The sequence below is a fragment of the Cryptomeria japonica genome, chromosome 4 (assembly GCF_030272615.1).
Source record: "Cryptomeria japonica chromosome 4, Sugi_1.0, whole genome shotgun sequence".
NCBI lineage: Eukaryota > Viridiplantae > Streptophyta > Pinopsida > Cupressales > Cupressaceae > Cryptomeria > Cryptomeria japonica.
This window is the reverse complement of record NC_081408.1, coordinates 741,998,740-742,021,191: the sequence shown is the minus strand read 5'-3', so window position 1 is coordinate 742,021,191 and position 22,452 is coordinate 741,998,740. Positions and strand designations below refer to the sequence as shown.

The window sequence follows — 22,452 nt, the reverse complement described above, 5'->3', positions numbered from 1 at the left end:
AGGACTATGATCAAAAAAAATTTCCATCACTTTAAATGCATTTGGCCTTGATCATTTCATTACATGGATCCTCGCTTCATGAGGATAATTGACAAGTTTTTAGGGAGGAGTATATATGAATTATGAGTTAAGATACCACACAAATGTGGATGTGGCCTTCGTTTCTTTGCTTGGCGTCTAGAATTGGGCACCAAAGAGGACACAAAATGGGTAATGAGGGAATGTGTAAGGGAATATTGAAAATTTGGTATGAATAATTCATCACCAAGAGTGGAGAGTGGATTTTTGATGTTGAATTTATCCCCCCTTTGAGGCCTTTTCTTGTTTGGGGAGCAAACAACGATAGGGAGTAGAGAACGACAAAAGCTCAAGGTGGTTGGATCCTCATTAAAGAATATATATGCGATCGAGGTCAAGTAGAGAAAGCGACAGGTGGAGAGGAGCCAATAAAGGGAAAACATAAGCATGGCTTTCATAAGGAAGATTATTGGATTGACAACGAGAAGTCAAATGAGAAGGAACTTAGGTCGTGAGTGGGTTGCGTATTACAGGTTTTGGTTGCAGATGATGTTTATTTTTCCTAGTGCTAGTCCTATGTGTTGTAGTAATTTAGAGCATCAATCATGTAGTTATTTTTGTTATCTTTGCAATAGTTGTTTACTATGTCATTGGTATGTAGCAAGATTCGTGTTTGGGGTTGATTGCTTTCATCTTCAAGGATAATGGTTTTCAGCATAAGCTATTTTATATCTATATAATCTCTCTTTTTAGTATTAATATATAAAATATAGCCTTTTACCCCCTCCCCCCACATACATATGTATATGTTTTTCTTTTAATTTTACCTAATATACTCATTTTGTATCTATCTTTTAATTTTACTTTTGGAAAAGTTATTTTGATATTTTTAAATTTTATTTTACTTGTTAATATTATATTCTTTGTTACTTATAAATTTTTTTAATGTCTTTATATTTAAAAAATAAATGTTGTCTTTGAAAACTTTTTCCAAATGATTCCTAGTGTAATTGAGGACAAAAATTATTTTAAAAAAATAAAATTAAAATTATTAAATTGTTATCTTCTTCACTAAAAAACTTGTCACTCACAATCAAATAGAAACGTAAAAATCTTCTATAAAATTATTTGAGTTCTATAAAGCTTCTCATTTTCTTAGCATATGAAAGGTTTTTATATCTTTTATCTTTGTGTTTTCCATTTTTAATTCAAAGAGCTAAAACATTGCTTATATGAAATATGTTTCTATATTTTTAATTTTTAACACATAGCTTTGTATTAATATTAGTTAAATAAATGCTTCATTAAGTTTATTTGTTTAATGTTTTTTCTATTGTGATGAAGGGAAAGAGAAGATGTTGAGGGCTATTAAAGATTACATTGAGGAGCACTCTCAAAAGATACCATTAGTGGTAGCCAATTATCCTGTGGGTCTTGATGAAATTTTACAAGACTTTGAAACAGATACATTTGACTCTTCTAAAATATTAAAATCATGGGGATTCTTGGGATGGGTGGGTGTGGTAAAACTACACTAGCAAAACAGTACTACAATAAAAAAAGAAACTCCATATATAAATGTTGCTTTATTCATAATGTGCGGGATGATGCTAAAAAGAATCTACATAACAAGCAAAAAGAGATGTTAGAAAATCTTGGTTTTAGTGATGAAAAAAAAATTGATAATGTAGAAAAAGGTAAAGCAATTTTAGCAAAGCATTTGAGATCTGCCCAAGTGTTTATCATTTTGGGTGATGTAGACCATCAAGATCAGTTGGAGGCTCTATTTCCAATCAAAGACGGGATTGGACAAGGTAGTGTGATTGTTATTACAAGTCGAGAATCTGAGGTTCTTACATATTGGGAAAGCTCTCACATTTACAAGATGAAAAGATTAAATCCTAAATATGCTATGGAACTTTTCTGCTGGCATGCTTTTGAACAAAATTGTCCAAAAAATGAATTTGAAAATCTTGTTCAAGATTTTTTAGAAATCTGCAAGGGTTTGCCCTTATCCCTTAAAGTATTAGGAAGGCTAGTTCGTGGAATGCCCCAGTATTATTGGTATTCTCAATTAAACAAGCTCTCGAGAGTATTGCCGGAAGACATTAAAAGTGTACTAAAAGTGAGCTTTGATGCACTAGATGATGAAGAAAAAGAGATACTTTTAGATATATGTTGTTTCTTTATAGGAGAAAAAGAACAGTTGGCCATCACAATGTGGGATGGGTCCGGATGGAGTGGGCTTCATAGTTTGGGAAGACTTAAGAATAAGTGTCTGGTTGAGGTTGATGAGAGGAACTTCATAGAAATGCATGATCATCTGAGGGATATGGGAAGAGAGATTGCCACTAAGGGAAAAGAAATTGATAAATCTCCTTTCCATCTTTGGTCACCAGAGCAAATTCGCGACATTGAAATAGAGGGCCAGGTGAGCTTAATATAATTTTTTCTGTTCTATCCAGTATTTTCATGAGACGGATATTTTTGTTGGTACACTGATAAGCTCACTACTTTCGTGTGTGTATATATATATAATTTAGGAAGGGGTGTTGATTTGGGGAATAAGGGGCATTCGAGCGGAAACAGATGAGTTCAGCTAAAATAGGTATCCTATGCCATATCTAGCTATCATCAAACTTAGCCATAAGACATGTACTTATATTTGCATTTAGCTGAAATAGGCTACCTTTGGTTTGCATACCGGTAGCCACCAGTTCACCATTCTTTCCTTTGATTTTGCACACTCCATTTTTGAATTCCAGAATGAGTCCACTATCATTTAGCTGGGCAACACTTAAAAGGTTGTGTCTGAGACCATCTACCCAATACACATTGTTAGCACTACTTTTTCCACTCAGAGAGATAGACCCTCTTCCTTTGACCATGCATGGTCCATCATTACCAAAATGAACCACACCACCATCATACTCTTCCAAAGATAGGAACTTACTTCGGTCACCAGTCATATGGTGAGAACAACCACTATCAATAATCCACTCATTGGAATTATCAAAGCGGGAGACAAGAGCCTTCTTGTCTGACACATCTTCCTTGACTGCAACAAACACAATATCTTCATTTTCTTCATCTTCTGATTCCTCATCAATGACACCTTCATCAACTACTACAAAATAGTTTCTCCTGTTTCCTCCTTTGAACTTTTTGAACTTTTCCAGTAACAAGGATCTCAAGACTTTTCTAACAATAGTGGCATCATCTATTTTACCTCCTGCACTCTTGATGTCTCCAACAACAGTCTTGATTCTTATTCCATATTGTTGAATGGTCTCACCTTCAACCATCCGCATGTCTTCAAACTTTCCTCTAAGGCTTTCTTCCTTAGCTTGCTTCACATGCTCATCACTGTCATAGATAGACTCCAAAGTATCCCATACATCTTTGGGATTTTCTTTTTCCTGAACATCAATGAACTCAATATCAGAAAGGCTATTGATAAGAGCTTCCATTACTTTCCCATTCTCTTGGATTTCTCTTCTTTGATCATCGGTGAGAGTACCGGTAGGGACAACATAAGCATTCTCAACATAGCTCCAGTGTTGAGCACCCATGCTTTTAATATATATCTTCATTCTGTCCTTCCATATCTTAAAGTTATCTATGTTAAACTTTAGACCTTCCCTCTTCATCATTAGAGTAGGATATTGTCCTCAAGCGATTAAGCTTACACCATAGAGGACCTAGATGATGCTCTGATACCAATTGATAACTCAATGATGAACAATGAGTACAACATTTCGGTTTAGTCTTTAGCATATTGACATCAATGACAACACAATATCGTTATGTCAACATACCGGTTCATATGCCAGCACCTCCAAATACTCATAAAAGGGAATACCGACTCTTAAATCTTTTCACAACCTTTGCTAGTCATCATAATTATGGGGGCCTCAAGTTTGTACAATAACTCTTTAATAAGATCCATGTCTTCTTCCTTTTGTAGATCTTCAAATCTCTTTTGCTAGAAGGCATCCAAAATGTTATCTTTATACTACAAACTACTATATCAAATCTCTAATACCATTTGTAATATCACTTTATATAATTTCCCTATTTTTTTCTTTAAATATATATCCCATATTTACATTTAATTAGAAATACTATTTTACTATAATTTTGATATATTTTTATGTTTATGATTTACAATATTATTTTAAAAATATAAAACTTAATTTTGAATATCTATTACAATCCTTCTTACAATTTGTAGCTATTTTTTTAATAAAAAATGGCTTGAAATATTTTTGCTAAAGTTAAGAGTTTTCATCCTCTAACTTGATGAAGAAATTAAGGGTTTTTATCATTGAATCTTTTTATGTACAAGGTGTTTTATCCTCAATATTGTAGAGTTCATAATTCCTTCAAGGAAACATAAATAATTATCTACATTGAATTGTCCTTCCTTTGCCTTGATTTATCTTCTTACATAATATTTTTACTTCAATAATCATAACCCTATGGATGACTCTTGACTTTTAGTTAGTTATTATTAGGGAAAACTTTAAGAAACCCCCCCCTTGGGCAAGGTGTAAAAACCTAGCGAAAGGTGTATAATTGTCGTGGAAAATTTTAATTTTACTGGTGAAATTTTGTGGTTTACGGAGAAAAAATAATAATCTCCATTGGCAAATCATTCATGATCGCTCAAAGTTTGTGAAAAATCCTAGCGAATTATAATGTTTTTAAAACCAAAAAAAAAAGTTTTTAAAACCAAAAAAAATATTTGCATTGGTGATTTCAACCTATTTTCAAACCATAAAAAAAAATATATTGGCGATTTCAAGCTATTTTCAAACCATAAAAAAAATATATTGGCAATTTCAACCTTTTTCCAAAACGTAAAAAAAACAAACTGGCACCTCAGCAGTCCCTGTCAAGTCATTAAAACATGTGGCACATAGTTGTCAAGCGTCTACCTGAAAGACAGCTCATTAGAAAATCTCGCGACCTAGAGACAAGCCCTTACGACTCTATCTCCAGCTCGCAAGCTAAAATTCTAAGCCTTCATAACCTCATGATCTAGCAACTAAGGGCAATTGAACCGCCACCTGCCAATTCTCGACCATAAAATGTTAAGTCCTCATCACCGTAGCGACTTGGAGATAGTGGTAACTTTAACCCTTGTCGCATACTCACCAACATAAAATTGTTTATCTCTTAGCCGCTAGCACTTCAATCGCAAGCTCGTGGCTTGATCAGGTCTTCAGACATTTAACTTCGCGAGCTGGCGATAACCATAAAACTTAACCACAATTTATCTAGTCGCTAGCTCATGACCTAAAAATACTAACATTAAATAACAATGAGAGCCAGTGACAATTATATGAAATGAGTTACTCACGGCTATAATGTATGACATCAGACCAACTTGAGACCTCGCAACCAAAGCAATTTCATTAACAATCTCTAGCTCGCTAACATAAAATGCTAACACCCAAAAAGCTAGAGACCTCACGATGTAAACAAAACCAACTTGTCACCAGCTCACGACTTGATCATGTCTTCAGACATTTTACCTTGCGAGCTGGCGATAACCATAAAACTTAACCCCAAACTATCTGGTCGCTAGCTCGTGACCTAAAAATGCTAACATTAAACAAACATGAGAGATAGCAACAATTGTGGTGGCAAGCTAATATGTACGAGGAATTTTTAAGGCTTGGATGCCGACTCATTCCTGAGGGACTAGCTTGAAGGTTTCTCCTGAGTTGAGGTTGATTAGACAAGTGAGGATGATGGTTTCAGAGGAATAAAAGGATTGGATAGCTTTTGAGTTAGAGATGGGAGATCATGGATTTCTCTGAGAAATTAGAGGTTGCTTGTTGTCAGGGATTCTGAAGAAGAATTTGTACAATCAAGGAGGAATAAAATCAGAACAAAATCATTCACAGAAGATGAGCCTTAGCAGGATGCAGTGGATTCGATAGGCATGACTTCTAGAGTCTAGAGTCATGTTGGAAAGCACCAAAATGATGATTTTTGATGTGAATGAGCATCACCAGATGAAGAGTTAAAAATTTATAAATATAATGGAGTGGTGACTTAATTAGTAGAAGAGAGAAGAAACCTTTTTCATTTTTTGAGAGTGGTTTTTTGTGGTTTTTTCCTCAGAAAGGAAGATGATGTTTGAGAAGGATCATGCATGGAGTTGTTGTGTGCTTTGTGATACCAAATGGGTGTTTTTTTGTTTTCTCCTGTGTGAGTTTGTTTATTGTCAGAGGGGTTATTAAAGTGAGAAGGATTGCTAGAGGGGGTGTGAAATCCTTTTCTTATCAAGAAAGGCCAAGCATGGCACATCCTCTACTTCTACTTTGCCACAGGATGGTAGGGGGTTTGAAGAAGGAGCGCGCAGAGGAATGAAAGAAGGATTTGTTTGGGTAGGGAGTGGCCACTAGTCATCTTTGTGATGACATGGAAGATGCAACCCGTCCCCAACATATTACATTTACCCTAAAGCTCTTGTTTCCACTTTCCCTGATCGTGGGCATGTAGGCTCAAGCTCCTCTTTCCATTTTATCTATTCCTGGGAATGAAGGCTTCCTCCTCTATTTTAATTTTTAGGGGTGACTTTACTTCTTGCCAGGTCCCTGTATCCCTTCCGAGGAGGGAAATGATCTGTTGGATAGAACGTAACATCTCACATTCCATCCGAAGGCATCAGGGTGATAATGGCATGGCTCAAGTAGTTTTGCTTCTACCAATTTTCAGTTGAAAATTTTGTTTCATGGCCAGCGCATGGATAAAGAATATTTTTGTAACATAATTTTGCATATGACCTTTTAGGTCTAATTGCTAAGAGTAAGTGTTCTGTTGACATGTGTCTCTTGGCCTGAAGCTTGTTGCTCCCTTTTATTCTATAAAAAGGGAAATCAAGGCCATTAGAAGGGTTCCTTTTGGGGGGCTCTCTTGAGGGTTCCGAGAATCCAAAATTCTGGTGCCTTTGGGGTTCCTTTTCTAGTTCCAGTAGTGATTCTAGACTCTTGGTGAATTGAGGGAGTTGTATAGTCATTTACAGAGAAAATGAAAAGCATTTAGTGTCAAGCTTTGTGCAGGTTCTTGAAGGAGTTATATATAAATTTATTTTGTGATGGTCGACGGAAGTAGTAATTTTATTCTGATCTATTTCTCTCTGGTGTATAATTCTATCTCTTTCAAATGATCAGAATCATGAGTTTTAACTTTTTTCATTTGTTGCATTGTTATGGTGTATGTAATTTTTCATTTAATGATTCCTATTATGCCGAGGAATGCAGAATTTCTGTTAGTCTGGAATCATATTAAGGATTCACCTCATTGTAATTGGTGGGTGGATTACTTACGGGAAGAGGGTTTTGAGGTCTGAGAAAACTTGCTGGAAATACTAATGGATAAGATACATGAAATATTGAATGTTCACACCTCCATATATATTACATAAACATCCATAGCATATAAAATCATAAGAGTATTAAGAATGAAAGTATCAAACACCACAACAAATCACACTTTCATAATCAAAGGTAAACAAGAAAACATATTCACCCACAATGAATCAACTATTATAATTGGAAGGTCACTTCACCAAGACAACAGACCAGTGCCTTATCCTAGGGCATAGAGTCACTTACAATTCAAAGACAACCTGATAATAAAATTCAATAAGATTCATTTGCAGATAAATAGGAATGAATATGCCATTACATACATAACCCAGACTCATACAAATGATATAATCATCATATTTGTATTAAAAAAATGATTTCATTGAAATTGCCCCAAGAACTTTAATTCTTTCCGTAAGAACAATTCCATAATTTTCCTTGCAGACACATAAATTGAAACACCCTTGACCATTCAACTCACAGTGAAAACATAAATTCAACACAAAGACAATTATGTGAATATCTCAAACTGTAAATGATATTGATATTATATTCATAATGATATCAGAAAGTAAATTCAAAATGTGATTCAACTATGCACTTATCAAATTCTTGAATAGATGAACTATTATAACTGTAGCGGAGTTTTCAACATCAATAAAAGTGGCCAACTGACCATCCCTCTCTACCGATCAAAAAAAAAAGTGGCCATCCCTCTCAAATTAATCTTAGAATCCTTTTATAAGATGAGGATTCAACAAGCTTAAAATTACTTTGAGGAATCTTGGGTAGCAACCTGGCATTTCTTCTCTTGCTTTAGCATGGCTTGCCATCTATCCACCTCTTTGTCTGTTGGCCAACTAAATTCCTTTACCTCTTCCAACTTTGCAACTGAATCTGTCCATCTGGCATCTGTAACTGCCTTGGCCTGAACAATAAAATTTGCATGGTAAACCTCAACCTTGAACAATGAATCAGGCATATCATTAAGGAAATCAACATCAACCTAATCATCTATATGTTTGATTATTTCTTCTTCCTCCAGAATCAAATCAAACTCATTGGTCCAATCAAAAACTGATTTAAATTCTCCATTACTACCATAAATTGAAGGCAGCAATTTACTATAACCTTCCCCAAATGTCTACAATTTTTCATTTATAAGCACATCCTTCCCTATAAAAAATGCATAAGCTACATTCATTACCTCCACCATGTCTTTAGTGTCACTAATCTTGGGAGGGAACTCATCACTATACATCATTGTAGTATCTAGCTTATCCATTTATCTGATTCTTCCTGACCAAACATTGAACAAAGGTCCAAGAAAAGTGACAGCCTCAGAGGATGTTTTACTTGCCTCTTTCAAAGAAATGTGCAAATCATGCACTACCATCAATTTTCTTTTCAATACATTAATTCTGTGTTTCAGAATTCCTAACACAACATAGATAGCCTTAACATTTTGTTCCTTTTCAATATTTTTAATTTGCTCTATGTATTCTTCCATTTTTGTTGTCACATCAGCTAGTATTTCTTGTACTTGTTATGTAATCTGTATTGGAGGGGGCTCATTTGCATTTTTCTTTCAACTCCACTAACTCTTCCTTCAGAGCACCCTTCTTCATCAATGTCTCTTTATATTTTTTAGATAATGCAATCAATTGGCTATATGTTTCTATGTATCTTCTTGACAAATCCTCTGTTTTTGATAAATTCATGAAAGAAACTTGAGTAAAAAATGAGGCAATCTCTGTGTCACTTGTGTTCTGCAAATTCTAGATCATTCTGTGAGCTTTATTTTCTACTTGGATATTTAGAAGGTGGGGCTTTTGAGTGGAAGGGGCCAAAGACCAAGTAGCAAGTGTCATTGACTTAGGATTAAATCTTGATCCTCTTATTACATCTCCAATTTCAATTTCAATTTTAAACATCGGGTCCTCTTGCTTCCTAATCTGATCAATAATAAAAATAGACCGGATATCCCAGTCAAGCATCATAATCATACCAATACTCTTAATCAATTGTCTTGCCTATTCCACAGATATTTGTTCCCTATTAGGATCATATTCATGCAGTGCCTTGATGATCTTCTCTTTCTTTTCTATATTTCCTTCCTCTATGATAAGATTTTGTCTTAATTGATTTTGTTTCAACCTTGTCAAAAAACTTTTAAATTCATCTGACTTAATAAAGTCATTAGCTTTCATGAACTCATTTGACAACATCACACGCTCATCAAAGCCTTGAGCAAGGGCTTCGTTTGTTTCTCCTTATTCTTCATTATGCCTTGCTTCTTTGAGATTTGTCCATATTTGATGAAAGTAGTGTCCTTGTTCTGTAACAATTGCTCTAGTAGGGTCTCTCCTCACAATTGCACTGACCTCTTTGGTTTTTTGTTTCTTTGTAGGTGGCACTCGAGTAGATTGAACTTCATCCCCACTCTCTACATCATCAATAGACACAATAAGTGGCCTCTTGCCATGTGAATATTGTCCATCTTGGGGGTCTTTCTACTGAGCAACCACTTTTGAAATCTAAGGCATTTGTTCCATCAAAGTTTTATATAAACTCGACATTCTGTTAATCCTCTCCAGGTATGGGTTATCAGGGCAAAAAGGTGAGAAACTAGGGTCAACAACCTTCAATTCTGCTTCAACTCTCATCAATTTTTTCCATTTTCTTCTCCTTTCTTATACTTCCTCTTTTCTCAACAAATTTCTAACCTCATCTTCATCATCCAATGGTTCATGGTCCTTTATTGTGACTCAAGGTATCATTTTTTGCAATGCACATTTAATAAATTATTCAGGATAACATAATCTAGACACAACATTAACCAACCTATACTGTTCAAGGAAATTGTTTACTTCATCAAAGGAATTCCTACCAATGGTAAAATCAGACACAACCCAAAGCCTAGGAAGAAGAGAACCCTTCCTGTGTTTCTCAAGGTATTCTTTTTCAACTAGGGTCAATTGCCAAATAAACTCCATAAAAGCAATCCTAATTGGAACAAATTTTGGTAAAATATTGGGAGGCTGAGGACACCCATAGACTCTAATCATAGTAAAGTTATCAAAAAAGAAAAAGTCACCCCAGTTATGTGAAATAGACTAGTTTGGAACATAGTGGTAAGGTCTCAAAACTCTCCTAACATTAATTGTTAATCTTTCCCTATTTATTCCTAGAATTTCCATAATTGGCAAAACAATCCAATTTTCAAAGAAAAGGAAAGAAGAATGGGGAGAAATATTGTCCCAAACCTGGGTCCATCTTTGTATTGGCATTAAGACACCCAATTATTCTTTGAAAATCTTCAATTCTTTATCCATGAACTCAACATTATAGAACAAGATTAAATGCATCAGCAATGAATAATGCTTAAATGTAGGGTTGGGTGCACCACTATGAATTTCAACTAGAAAATTATGAATGTGTTCAACCACATAGCCCACATAATCGTAGTCTTTGTTAACATTTGGGTGTTGAATGTCCATAGCCATCATCTATAATTCAGTTGTCACTGTTGAATCTCCATCAAAACCCAACACTTTGCATAATCTATAGATTGTACAATGCATATAATGTTGGAAAGGTGTGATGTTAAAGTGGTTCGATACTATCTGGAATTATAACTAGTTTCCTATTCACCCTAGGCATGTATTTGGGCATTGCATGCTTCTTGATAACACCTTTGTATTTTCCATAATCCTCTGCAATCCGCTCCAAATATATATTTGTACATGCAACAGTAGTAATTTGGAAAGCTTCAACGAAGCTAGCTTTGTTAATTGAAACTAGGGCAAACTAGTTCTTTCTTCTGATTACCCTAGATATTGGGCAATAACGTTTCACCAACTCTTTGCTCAAATCCACATCAACATACACATCTAGCACAATTAAATTTTCCATATTTTAATCCCAAGGCTTTGACATTGGGATACCCTTAACCCTATTATTCCAGAAATAATGAAAGTAGTACCAGTCATATGAAGCATGGTCGGGTTTCTGCATTGGCTCCATAAATCTTTCCATGTCAAATCATTTATATTCAAAGAAATGGAAGTCCCTGGCAACAAATCTACAAATTCTTCTTTGTATTTCTTATCCTTCTTTTCCTTAGTGGCCTTGGGCTTGGAACCTCTAGTTCCACTCATCGCCTTGCTCATTTTAGCTACAAGAGAAAAACTTAACCAATTTTCTGAAATTTTCCCACACCCAACACTCTGAATTCTCCAACATTGCTATAGAGCTCAATTCACTGGATTACCTCGAAGATAGAATGCATTAATGCAATTATAAAAATTCTCGCCTCGATCATGCAATTTATGTTATTTGGGTGTTGTCACTTCTCTCATTAATTGGCACACTTGCATGAACTAGCTACTGTGGCATTAATTCAAAGCTGAAGTATTGGAGAAAAATTTAAATTCATTCCTTCTATTTGATTGGTGATTTCCATTCAAAACTTTTACAGAACCCAGCAAACAAGTCCACGTGTCAATCCCCATCTTTAATCACACACTCACAACCAGTTATAACAATTTGGAAAGTATCCGGTGAGTTAGCAACTGATGTCATGGAAATGGGGACAAGGCAACAACAGAGTTCAATGTTAATAAGTTAGTTTCAACCATAAAAACAAAACAAAGAACTTAAAACCATTCCAAACATATCAAAAGAGATTTCAAAAAGCATGAAAGAAGTTTAACAAAATAAAAGAAAGGAGAATAGCCTCCCTAAGATACTTCCATGATGCCTTTCGATGCTTCTCCCTTGTTTCTCCCCTCTCCAAGTCCCAAATGAGTGTAGCTCTTAGCTTTTAGCACTAGCCATGGATGTCATATGGAGATTCAAGATGGTTGAATATGATAAGCAAATGCTATGCAAGTGTAGACAGTGATGCTATGAAAAAGCTCTATGCCAATACCTGTATAACAACAATACTCTAATGCTTCTTCTTTGCTTGAGGAGAAGGGTTCTATTTATAGAAGAAATGGGGAAATGAAGGGTTAAGATTGAGTAATCTTAACAAGGGTTAGGATTGAAAGATATTCAATCCATGTGAGACTTTCAACCCAATCCCATGTTGACAAGTGTCACCATGAGGAGGCTTGAGAGGAGAGATAAGGAGCATTAAATGCTTGAGGGGACATGAAGGTTACCCTAGTCAAAGAAATAAATTCTTTGAAGAGACACATGGGTTACATGAGGGTTAAGTTAGGGGTCAAAGTCCTTAACCATGGGTGCAAGTGGAATTAACCATTAATGGTCATGTAAGAGCCATAAGTGGTTTGGAAGACTTTAGAGGTTAATTTGTTGAACGCACAAATCATTAATTGCTTTTCAAAGACTTTGGAGTCTTTGAGAAGTGACTCCAATTTGCTTAGGAATGTGACAATATTTAGGGGATGGATTAGGTTAATTAAGAAAGGTTTAAAAGAATCTAGAAGGGATTTAGGCATGCAAGTGGATTATGTAGCAAAATGCAAGTGGGAGGAATTTTGGTATTTTCAATTAAAATAAAATCATTTATTTCAATTAAATGGTGTAATTTGCATTTGGATAAATATTCAAATAAATATTAATTTATTTAAATGAGAAAAAGGAAGATAAAGCATTAAAATGCTTGAAGACTTTGAGGGAAACCATTAAAGGCTTGACGACATTAAGGGAAGCAATTAAAGTCTTAAGAAGACTTTAAGGGAAGCAATTAAAGTCTTAAGAAGACTCTAAGGGAAACCATTAAAGGCTTAAGAAGACTATAGAAGGAAGCCATCAAGTTTGAAGACTTTAAAGCCATTAAGTTTTGAAGACTTTAAGGGAAACCATTAAATGTTTCAAGTGGGTGAGGATAAATAGGATTTAAAATAAATAATTTATTTAAAATAGTTGTGCAACTTGCATTTGTAGGAAAATGTAAGTGGGTGGAGGATAAAGGTGATTTAAATAAATGATTTATTTAAAATAGTTGTGCAACTTGCATTTGTAGGAAAATACAAGTGGGTGGAGGATAAAGGTGATTTAAATAAATGATTTATTTAAAATAGTTGTGCAACTTGCATTTGTAGGAAAATGCAAGTGGGCAGAGGATAAAGGTGATTTAAATAAATGTTAATTTATTTAAATGTGAGAGGTGGGATTTTGGGGGAATTTAAATAAATATTAATTTATTTAAATGTGAGAGAAGATTTAATTAAATAAATATGATTTATTTATTTAATTAATGGTCTGAATTTGGTTAAGTGAATTAAATCAAATATTGAATAATTTATTTAATTCATAGGAGAAGAGGGTTAAGATGAATTAATTAAATATATTAATTTAATTAATTATTGATTGATGGTTAAATAATCAAATAAATACTAAATATTCATTTAATTAAGTGGACAGATTTATGTGACTACAGCAACAATGCTACCAAATCCTCTTAATCGCAAGTTTGCAACCCCTTTTACGAATCCTCAAAGAATCTCGCGAGTGAGCGATAGTCGTTGATCTTCATCAAGCCCTTCAGTCGCAACCTCACAACAACATTTGTAATATTCTTTCTTTACCTGTGAGCTGGACCACTGCAAATCTAACAAAACAACTTATTTCATTGCAAGCTCGCAACTCAAAACTTAACTTGACTTAAACCCTTGCGAGCCCGCGACAACAAGACACTTAACCACCATCGCATGCTTGCAACACTTTTTGACTTAAGACATACAAACCCGCGAGCATACGATGACCACAAAATAAGACCAAAACTTACCTGTCGCTAGATCGCAACATAAAATGCTAAACAACTTCAAAACCTGCAAGCAAGTGATGAAACCAACTAAGTTGTGATACCAACCACATCGCATGGTCACAAATTAAATGACTTAACTGCAAACATCTTGTGACCTTGCGATAACATAAAATCACACCCAGTCGCAACCTCGCAACATAAAATGGTCAAGTGCAAAACATCTTGCGAGGTAGCGACAACTAAAATCTCCCAGTACTCACAAGCTCACAACTTAAACTGACTTGATGATAAAGGACCTGTGAGCTAGCGATAGCCATAAAATCTCAAACTATTTATCTCTTGACCGCAATGACCCAGTGAGTACCAACAAAAATTGATGTTTTATGTTAATTACCTTCATACACAAGTGCAAGCAGTGGCACACAAACCATTAATGACTTACTCGATAACTCCCGCGGCTATATTGCATGGCATCAGACCAATTCGAGACCTCACAACCAAAGCAATTTCATTAAAAATCTCCAGCTCACTAACATAAAATGGTAACACCCAAAAAACTAGAGATCCTGTGATTTAAACCCAAATCAACACTCGCTAACTCACCACTTAAATTGTTAAACGTGAAATTTATCTGCGAGTTAGAGATGAAACATTAAACATGTCTCATTGTCTGACCAACTGTTTAACCACACTTGACATTGACATGGACAAATAAAGAGAGGACAACTCAGATTTTCAACGCACGGCAACTTCTATTTACTAATCAACTAAGACAAAAACAAACATAAAACCCTAATAGCCATGAACATCATGTTAAGCATTTAATGTAGAACAGTAGAAAGGTTCGAACAATTATGCAATATGAATAATTTTATCGATCTTGTGACACAAATTGTTGCATTTCATGCTCAACATAATGTGGAACCAAATTACTAATAATTCAATTGTTTACTAATAATTCAGAAAATAAATTCTAATTGTTTTTACTAATAATTCAAATTCACAATTAAAAATATGAAACAAGTATCCATTCGATTGACAAATTCAAGGAATACAATATCAAAAATCATCAATGACAACTATAGCATTGCGAATTGTAATATGACTCAAGAACTATAGTATAAATACCTATAAACTGACTACCAATTCACTTCAGTGACTCAGTACGATGCTTCTATATCCCAAATGGACTCCAAATCCGAAAACTGACTAGTACTAACAAGTTCATCTTCATTCTGACTCTGAGTCGGGAATTGAAAAATTTCATCGTCTTCATGTTGACTCTGAGTCTGCAATCCATCATTTGTCTCAACACTAGCAGTAGCACCACCAACTTTTAAAGTGTTGCACAACCCTCATCTTTCACGCATGGTATTCCAGATTTCTAGTGCCCTATCATATAGAAAATCTCTAACATTATACTAAGCTACAAACAACCTCAAGCAAGTTTCCAAATTGTTGTCTAATCTGTTTCTAATCTTTGATTTCAAAAGCTCTAATGCACTAAAAACTCTCTCATCTTCCACCGACCCCAATATCATTGTTTGACATAAATCAACAAGTTTAAAATATTCATGTATTACAATATGCAATACTTTACTCTAATCTATCATTTTCCAAAGCCTTGTGATTGATCCAGGTTCAAATGGATTCTCCAAGTTAACCAATTGTTTTTTCATACACAATGTAAAGCATTTACATTATTTTTAAAGATGATCTAAATTTAAAATTCCTTCTATTGGTTGTCCATTGCAATATACATCTTTTGAAATGTCAATATCAATTCCTCTAGTTTTTTTATGAAACACCTTTGCGTCATTTGGATTATCTCCAATTGAATGCCAAAATTGAGGATACACACAACCCATGGCTTCAAGTATTTCTTATCAAGTGAATCTTTCACAAATCTCAATTGAAAGTTCATATGCAATAGACTTCAAATTATCACTAATAGATTTAACAATCCTATCAAAATCTTCCTTTTTAACTGGTAGTGCTCTGCCTCACTTGTCCGTCTTATATTGGTGCATTGGTATCTGAAATCCTTTTACAAAGACACATAACTCATTTTTTGCATTGAAATTAACAAAGTCTCTATATCACTTAACTTATGTAAGAGATCAAGAGCTTTGTCTACTATGAGGCGTTGCTCATACATTAGTCCGATCAAGGATTGATATTCTGTTAGAACTCATTCCACTGGTCCATGCAAGGATATCCATCTGGTCTCAACATTCCTGAGAAGCTTGTTTCCTATTGTTACTCCCTCAAAAAAAATATGAAATTCTACAAAATGTTTAGGACTTTGGCAAAAGTATGAGTGGAGCTTGTGGACCAGACCTTAACTTTTGACATTGTAGGGAAATTGCATACAATTATATATCCTAAATTCATTTGATGGGCCATGCAGTGAATGCCAACCATGTATGGTGCAATACTAGTTTGTAATCTTGCGCAAAGACCAACCTTGCATTACTACAGCTCCATCAGCTCCAACACACAGCAACTTCTTGGCAATTGTCAAGTCATCCATACTAGTGATTTCATTCAAAGCTTTCTTAACTTCCAAATATAAATTTTTTGCTATTGAATTGCCCCTCATTTTACAAACACAGAGTAGATGAGCTCGACGGATGTGTTATTTTACGGTATACACATGCATATAGACCCAAGCCATGTTATCTATCACAGTAACTTCATCTATAGATAATGAAATGAATTTTGGCTCTTTTACACTCTCCTATAAATTTTGCTTTTCCACCTTAGTGAGACAGTTTGCCATTTCACATCCAGTGTTTATCGACCAATGTGACATAGGATAGTGAGGAACATTCAAAAAAGATAATAAATTACTATATTATGGGAAATCATTCATAGGATGCCCTCTCGATAGAATATGAAAAATAACACTCATCTGAATAGTCTTCGCTAGGTTTGCATCTTTCGCTACATGTTCAAGCCCAACCTTGATTGTATTTCCAAATCCACTATTACCAATCAGTGTCATTTTGTGGTTATGCTCTCCATATTCCATGACATACTTAACATGAAGACATTCTTTCTTTGATTTCCATCTTACTATTGGTGTTTCCTTTTCGTCTATGATTTGTTTTTCATAAACCTTACCAATATGCTTTTCTATGGTGTCAAGCTTTATCTGCATCTTCTTCTCTCTTTTAGTTTTCCAGCTACAAATCCTACACCTGCATTTTGTTGGTTGTTCATCATTGTTTCCAGGCGAATATTAAGGGCATGCACGTCGAACGGTATGTGGTCAATGGCGAAGCCAGAATACAGTGGACCGTTAACCCCAAAATTTCAGGTGATTTGACCACTATGTTGCACTAGACTATTCGCCATTTCCTCAAAAAAAAAAAATGAAATTCGCCAATTGGCAAAGATTCGCCACTAAAAAATTGTCTAGTTATTATTTTATTTTATTTAGAGAAAATTGTCATTAGAGAATTACTTCATTGTAACTACTAATTATGGATTGATGTCCTCTTAACTATTGCCTAATATCATCTTGCACTTATTTATTAATCTTGCAAGGGATCAATGGAGATTTTATTTAATTGGGCATATTTAAATTTAGGTCAGGGAATCACATAATCTAAAACTATCATAAAACTTTTCAAAAAATCAAAGATATATATTTTTTGGTTAATTTTTTTATTTTCTCTCTCTCATACTGATGATGGATCATGGAGTGTGATTTGAAACGTTGATGCTAACAAAATATTCACAATTGAATCTAGAAACTTCAAGCCTAATTTTCAAGATTTTCAGAATTACAAATATTTATAAAATAATTTAATTTAAAAGGATGTATTTATATTATCTATAGTTTATTAAAGCTATCTATAATAATTAACATCTTTACAATGAATCTTGCTTATGGGAAGTTTATTAAAGCTATTCCATGCACCATGTCACCTATTCCCTTGACAGTTGGAGCTGATCACGCCAGCCGGATATGATTCATTAGTGTTCACATCGCTCGCTATCCTACACAAATCTTTCTCCAATCAAATTAGTACGAAATGTGAAAATTCTCGGTTTGTGTCTATCACAAAAAAACATCTCAAATCACTTTTTTAACATGGATAATGAATCTTGCTTACGGGAAGAATAGTGTGATCAATTCAAGAAATAAGATGATACTAAGAGAGATGGGTGAGTACACATTGATCTTCGGGGAGGAGATTTTTCTCTCTATTGGAGAGTGTTATTAAGTCCTTAATATTTTTAGTTGGCATAAACTATATGATATTTATATCTTGATTTAATATAGTGTCAATCCATTTACAACCAATATTTCATTGAAGGTATATATAATATGTAAAAAGAAAAATCTTCTATAAAACTAGGGAGCTCTAACCTTCATTTAACTTGTGAATGTAAAATTTTATAAAAATAATTATCTATTTTATAATATAAAATCAATTTATTGAACATATATTGAATTGCACATACTCAAATTATGATTCATTGTATTTGACATACAATATATATCAATAATCCTCTTCTCATTCCTACATTTTTTTTTTATATAACAAACAATCTTCTGAAATAGCTCTCATTAATTGCATACTACTCACACACAAATGTAGGATGTTACATGAGGAACATGAATTTTTTAATTTTTGACTTGTTCAATAAAAGAACTTATCTTTTCCAATAAAGTGGATATGTGAAGATATTCTATAAAATAATTAGTTTTGTAAAGCTTCTGATTTTATTGACATACAAAAGTTTTTAAGTTTAATCTTTGTTTTTTCCAATTTCAATTTAGAGAGCTAAAACATTGCTTGTATTCAAAACGTGTGATTATTTTTATGTTTAAACACATTTATTTGTATTAATATCATTTAAAAAAATATTTTATCAATTTTGTTCATTTAAATTAATTTTTTCTTTTTAAATTTGTTCACTTGGGTGACTTTTCAAAATATCTTTTTATTTAGTGATGAAGGGAAAATGAACTTGTTGAAGGCTATTATAGATTACATACATAAGCACACTTAGAAGATTCTATTGGTGGTGGCCAATTATCTTGTGGGTCTTGATGAAATATTACAAGACTTTGAAAGAAATTCATTTGACTCTTCTGAAAATATTAAAATTGTAGGGATTGTTGGTATGCGTGGGTGTCTGTTGGTAAACAGATTTGTCACTGCGGTCGTTTATCTGAAACTGACCCTGTTTGCCCGATGAGCAGTGACAAACGTTCCAATGATTGGAGAGATTGAAGTGAAACCACAATCTTTCTCTACGTTTGAGAGGGGCAGCTCCCTCATATAATAGGGGTATTTAGGATTTTTGTGTACTTTTAACCTGAAAGTACATAAAGGAGAAGACATAAAACTAAAAAGAAATAAAGGTAGAAACCCCAACAATAGACATATGGCCATCAACTAAGATTTCTCAACATTAGCAACAAATTACAAGGGGAGTTTATAAGGTAATATGCTTAGCCATGAGATGATGATAAAGAAGAATGACAAATCTCAACATATGGTGAGATAAGATACTTCAACACATTCAAACTGAGATACCAAAGGTTGCTTGTGCATCATCACATCAATTGTACAAATCACATATGCATAAAAGACTACCAATTTGACATACAAGAAATCACCAATGATAACACATGAATACATTTAGAACACACGAACTAAGATGCATTCTTCATTATCCTTTTGGAAATATACAAGTCCAAAATCCTTTCTATACATAGTGCAAATCAAAATGTCATTACAAGTTTCTCCTAGAATTCCAGCAGAGTTTTCCCCTCCGTAAAAAGTATCCCTTTTCATTACAAATAGCCTTGTGTTTATAGGCTTGAGAGAATAACCACCTCATAACCACTTAGCCTAACTACTTAGGATAACTAGCTAAGTTGTTACTTCTAGTAACTACCTTTTTTGAGATAAGTTAGGATTTACCTAACCTTTTACAAAAGTCAAGTCCAAATTTTAACTTTAGTTACAATAAGTGAGTTAAATCACTTTTACAAATGAGAATTTGAAACTTTTAGCTTTGATGAATAACCAGGTAATAAGTTATGTTGAGGTACTTCTTTGTCTTCATCCACTTCATTTGGACTTTCAATATGTCTTTCCATTTGAAAGGAAAAGACAACCTTGAGATTCTCCATAAGAATTTAAGGGATTGATTGTTGCAATATGCCCATGCATTGATAAAATGATCATTGACATGAAGAAAGATTTGTCCACCAATAACCTATCTTTTAGGAGATGCTCTCCAACCACCTCTACATCTACTAAGTATCTTCACTTGATTATTATCACTTGAGTTTATTCAGATCCTCGCAAGTTGGTGTTTGCCATCATTGGAAGTCTTAAGTCTTATTTGGAACAAATTTGATGTTCTTCACAATATAGAAAGTAGTGTTTCTTTAATGAATCCCTTTTCAAAGCATCTCACTTTGCCATTAAACCTCCATTCTAATATATAAGCAATTACAAGAAATTTGTTAAGATCTTCGATATTTAACCAAGTTAACATTGTGAGATGCCATGAGTATACAACACTTTGTGTACATGAATATAAGGCTCGAGCTTGATGAATTACTACACCATGCATTTATGATGGAATAATATTCCCATGCTAGACCTTTTGAAGATTTTTCAACTTTCCACTGCTCTTTCCAAATGTTCAATGCATTCATCTTTTAATCCTTTGACATTTTGCACAATAACTTCAACGTCTTCTTTGAAAACTTTCAAGCGTCTTTTCAAATCTGCACCATGAGACCATGAGACCACAATTTCTTTGAGGTATTCTATCCAACGGTCTACGTGCCTTTACTACATTTTCATCTATTGAAATATTGTAAACCCTTTTCATCAAATTGAATTTACATCTGTCGTTTTGCATTTGCTAGATATTTTCTAAAGTCTTTGTTGTGAATCTCGCAAACATTGCATTCCATGAGATTATATCTCTTTCAAGGCATTCTGTCAAACACAATGTTCATGCTCTATTGCAAAGCTCCCATTTTGACACAGGCAGAGAAGGATGTTGAGAAATAATTTGGCTTTCTACCTGCCAATTGCATTTGCTCTAAGTTTTGAATGTGCAAATTTTACAATCATTGCATATAATCAGATGACATCGATATGAGGAACTTTGTCAAAAATTTCAATTGCCTTGCAGTCATTGCACACCATGAGATGTGGCCTATCTAAAGTATTTTATCAAACAATTTGATGCATTGTCTATAATTCCACACTCACATTTATATCACCGTAGCATTCTGTTGATGCATATTTGGCTTTGCACTGCTTGCATTTGCTTGAAAGTTTGCAAACATCTTTTAACATATGTATTTCATACCTCCCATGCAATTATTTCATTCGATGGGGTGACATCTCTTTGAGGTTTCATTTAACACTGCTCACGATATTGGAATCGACTTTTACCTTCACCACGTACCTTTTGTCAAACATGTCTCGTGCTTTGCTATGCTTCACGATTGGAGTTTTACAAATCCATTCTTCTGTCAAGCAATTTATGGTTTTGGCTTTAATACTTATATTTCCCTAGAGAAGTTGCAACTACAACATCTGGCCTCCATGATCTGCAACTACTCAGGCACATGACACAGTTTGGTCCAGGATTCTACGATTTACATCTATATGCCAAACAATTTGTAGCATTGATTGCTATCACGTTTTACAAAGCCATCTTAAACTCGGTGACAAAACTATGGTTTGAACCATTACAAAGCAATCATTAGCTTTATCATACGTGTATGGCTTGCACCACGTCTTCTAGAGCACTTGCAACTACAACATCGATGAAAACTCTTTAATCTTTTACGGATTGACGAATGTCTATAACCTGTTTCAAAGCTGTCATTTTATCACAGAGCAGTGAGGATTTGGATGCATGAAAGTGTCATAGGAAGGCTCGCTCAAATGACTAGCTCTGATAGATGCCATAGTTCGGATTTTGTACTATGTGCAACTTCTTCACCACACGAAAATAAGAGGGGGTTGGAGTATAGCTCTCTAAAACTAGTGAAAACAACACTTACTTTATCACCCCTGGCACTATATAAAGCAGGTGTGCTCTTTCTCTGGTTTTAGTCTACATGATAGCCATAGGCACGCATGATTCTCCATGCAGTGCTCTCGCCTTATCAATTTAGTAGGCCGGCCCTCTATCATTCAAAACGGTTGTAACACACGGAATGCCATAACTCAGCTTGCCCCTACCATTTGAAGGGCAGCTAAAGGGTCGGTCAACCAATCTAAGAGAGCATCCACATATATTAAAACA

At 34.3% G+C, this 22,452-nt stretch overlaps 1 protein-coding gene across 1 annotated transcript in view; it reads left to right on the top strand.

Moving 5' to 3' along the window:
* The first annotated feature begins 1,513 nt into the window (after window positions 1–1,513).
* Window positions 1,514–22,452, top strand: part of LOC131875351 (disease resistance protein RUN1-like) — a 58,143-nt gene continuing 37,204 nt past the window's right edge. The window contains exon 1 of the mRNA XM_059219450.1: window positions 1,514–2,449. Coding sequence (XP_059075433.1) covers window positions 1,514–2,449 — 936 coding nt within the window. The remainder of the gene's footprint in view (window positions 2,450–22,452) is intronic.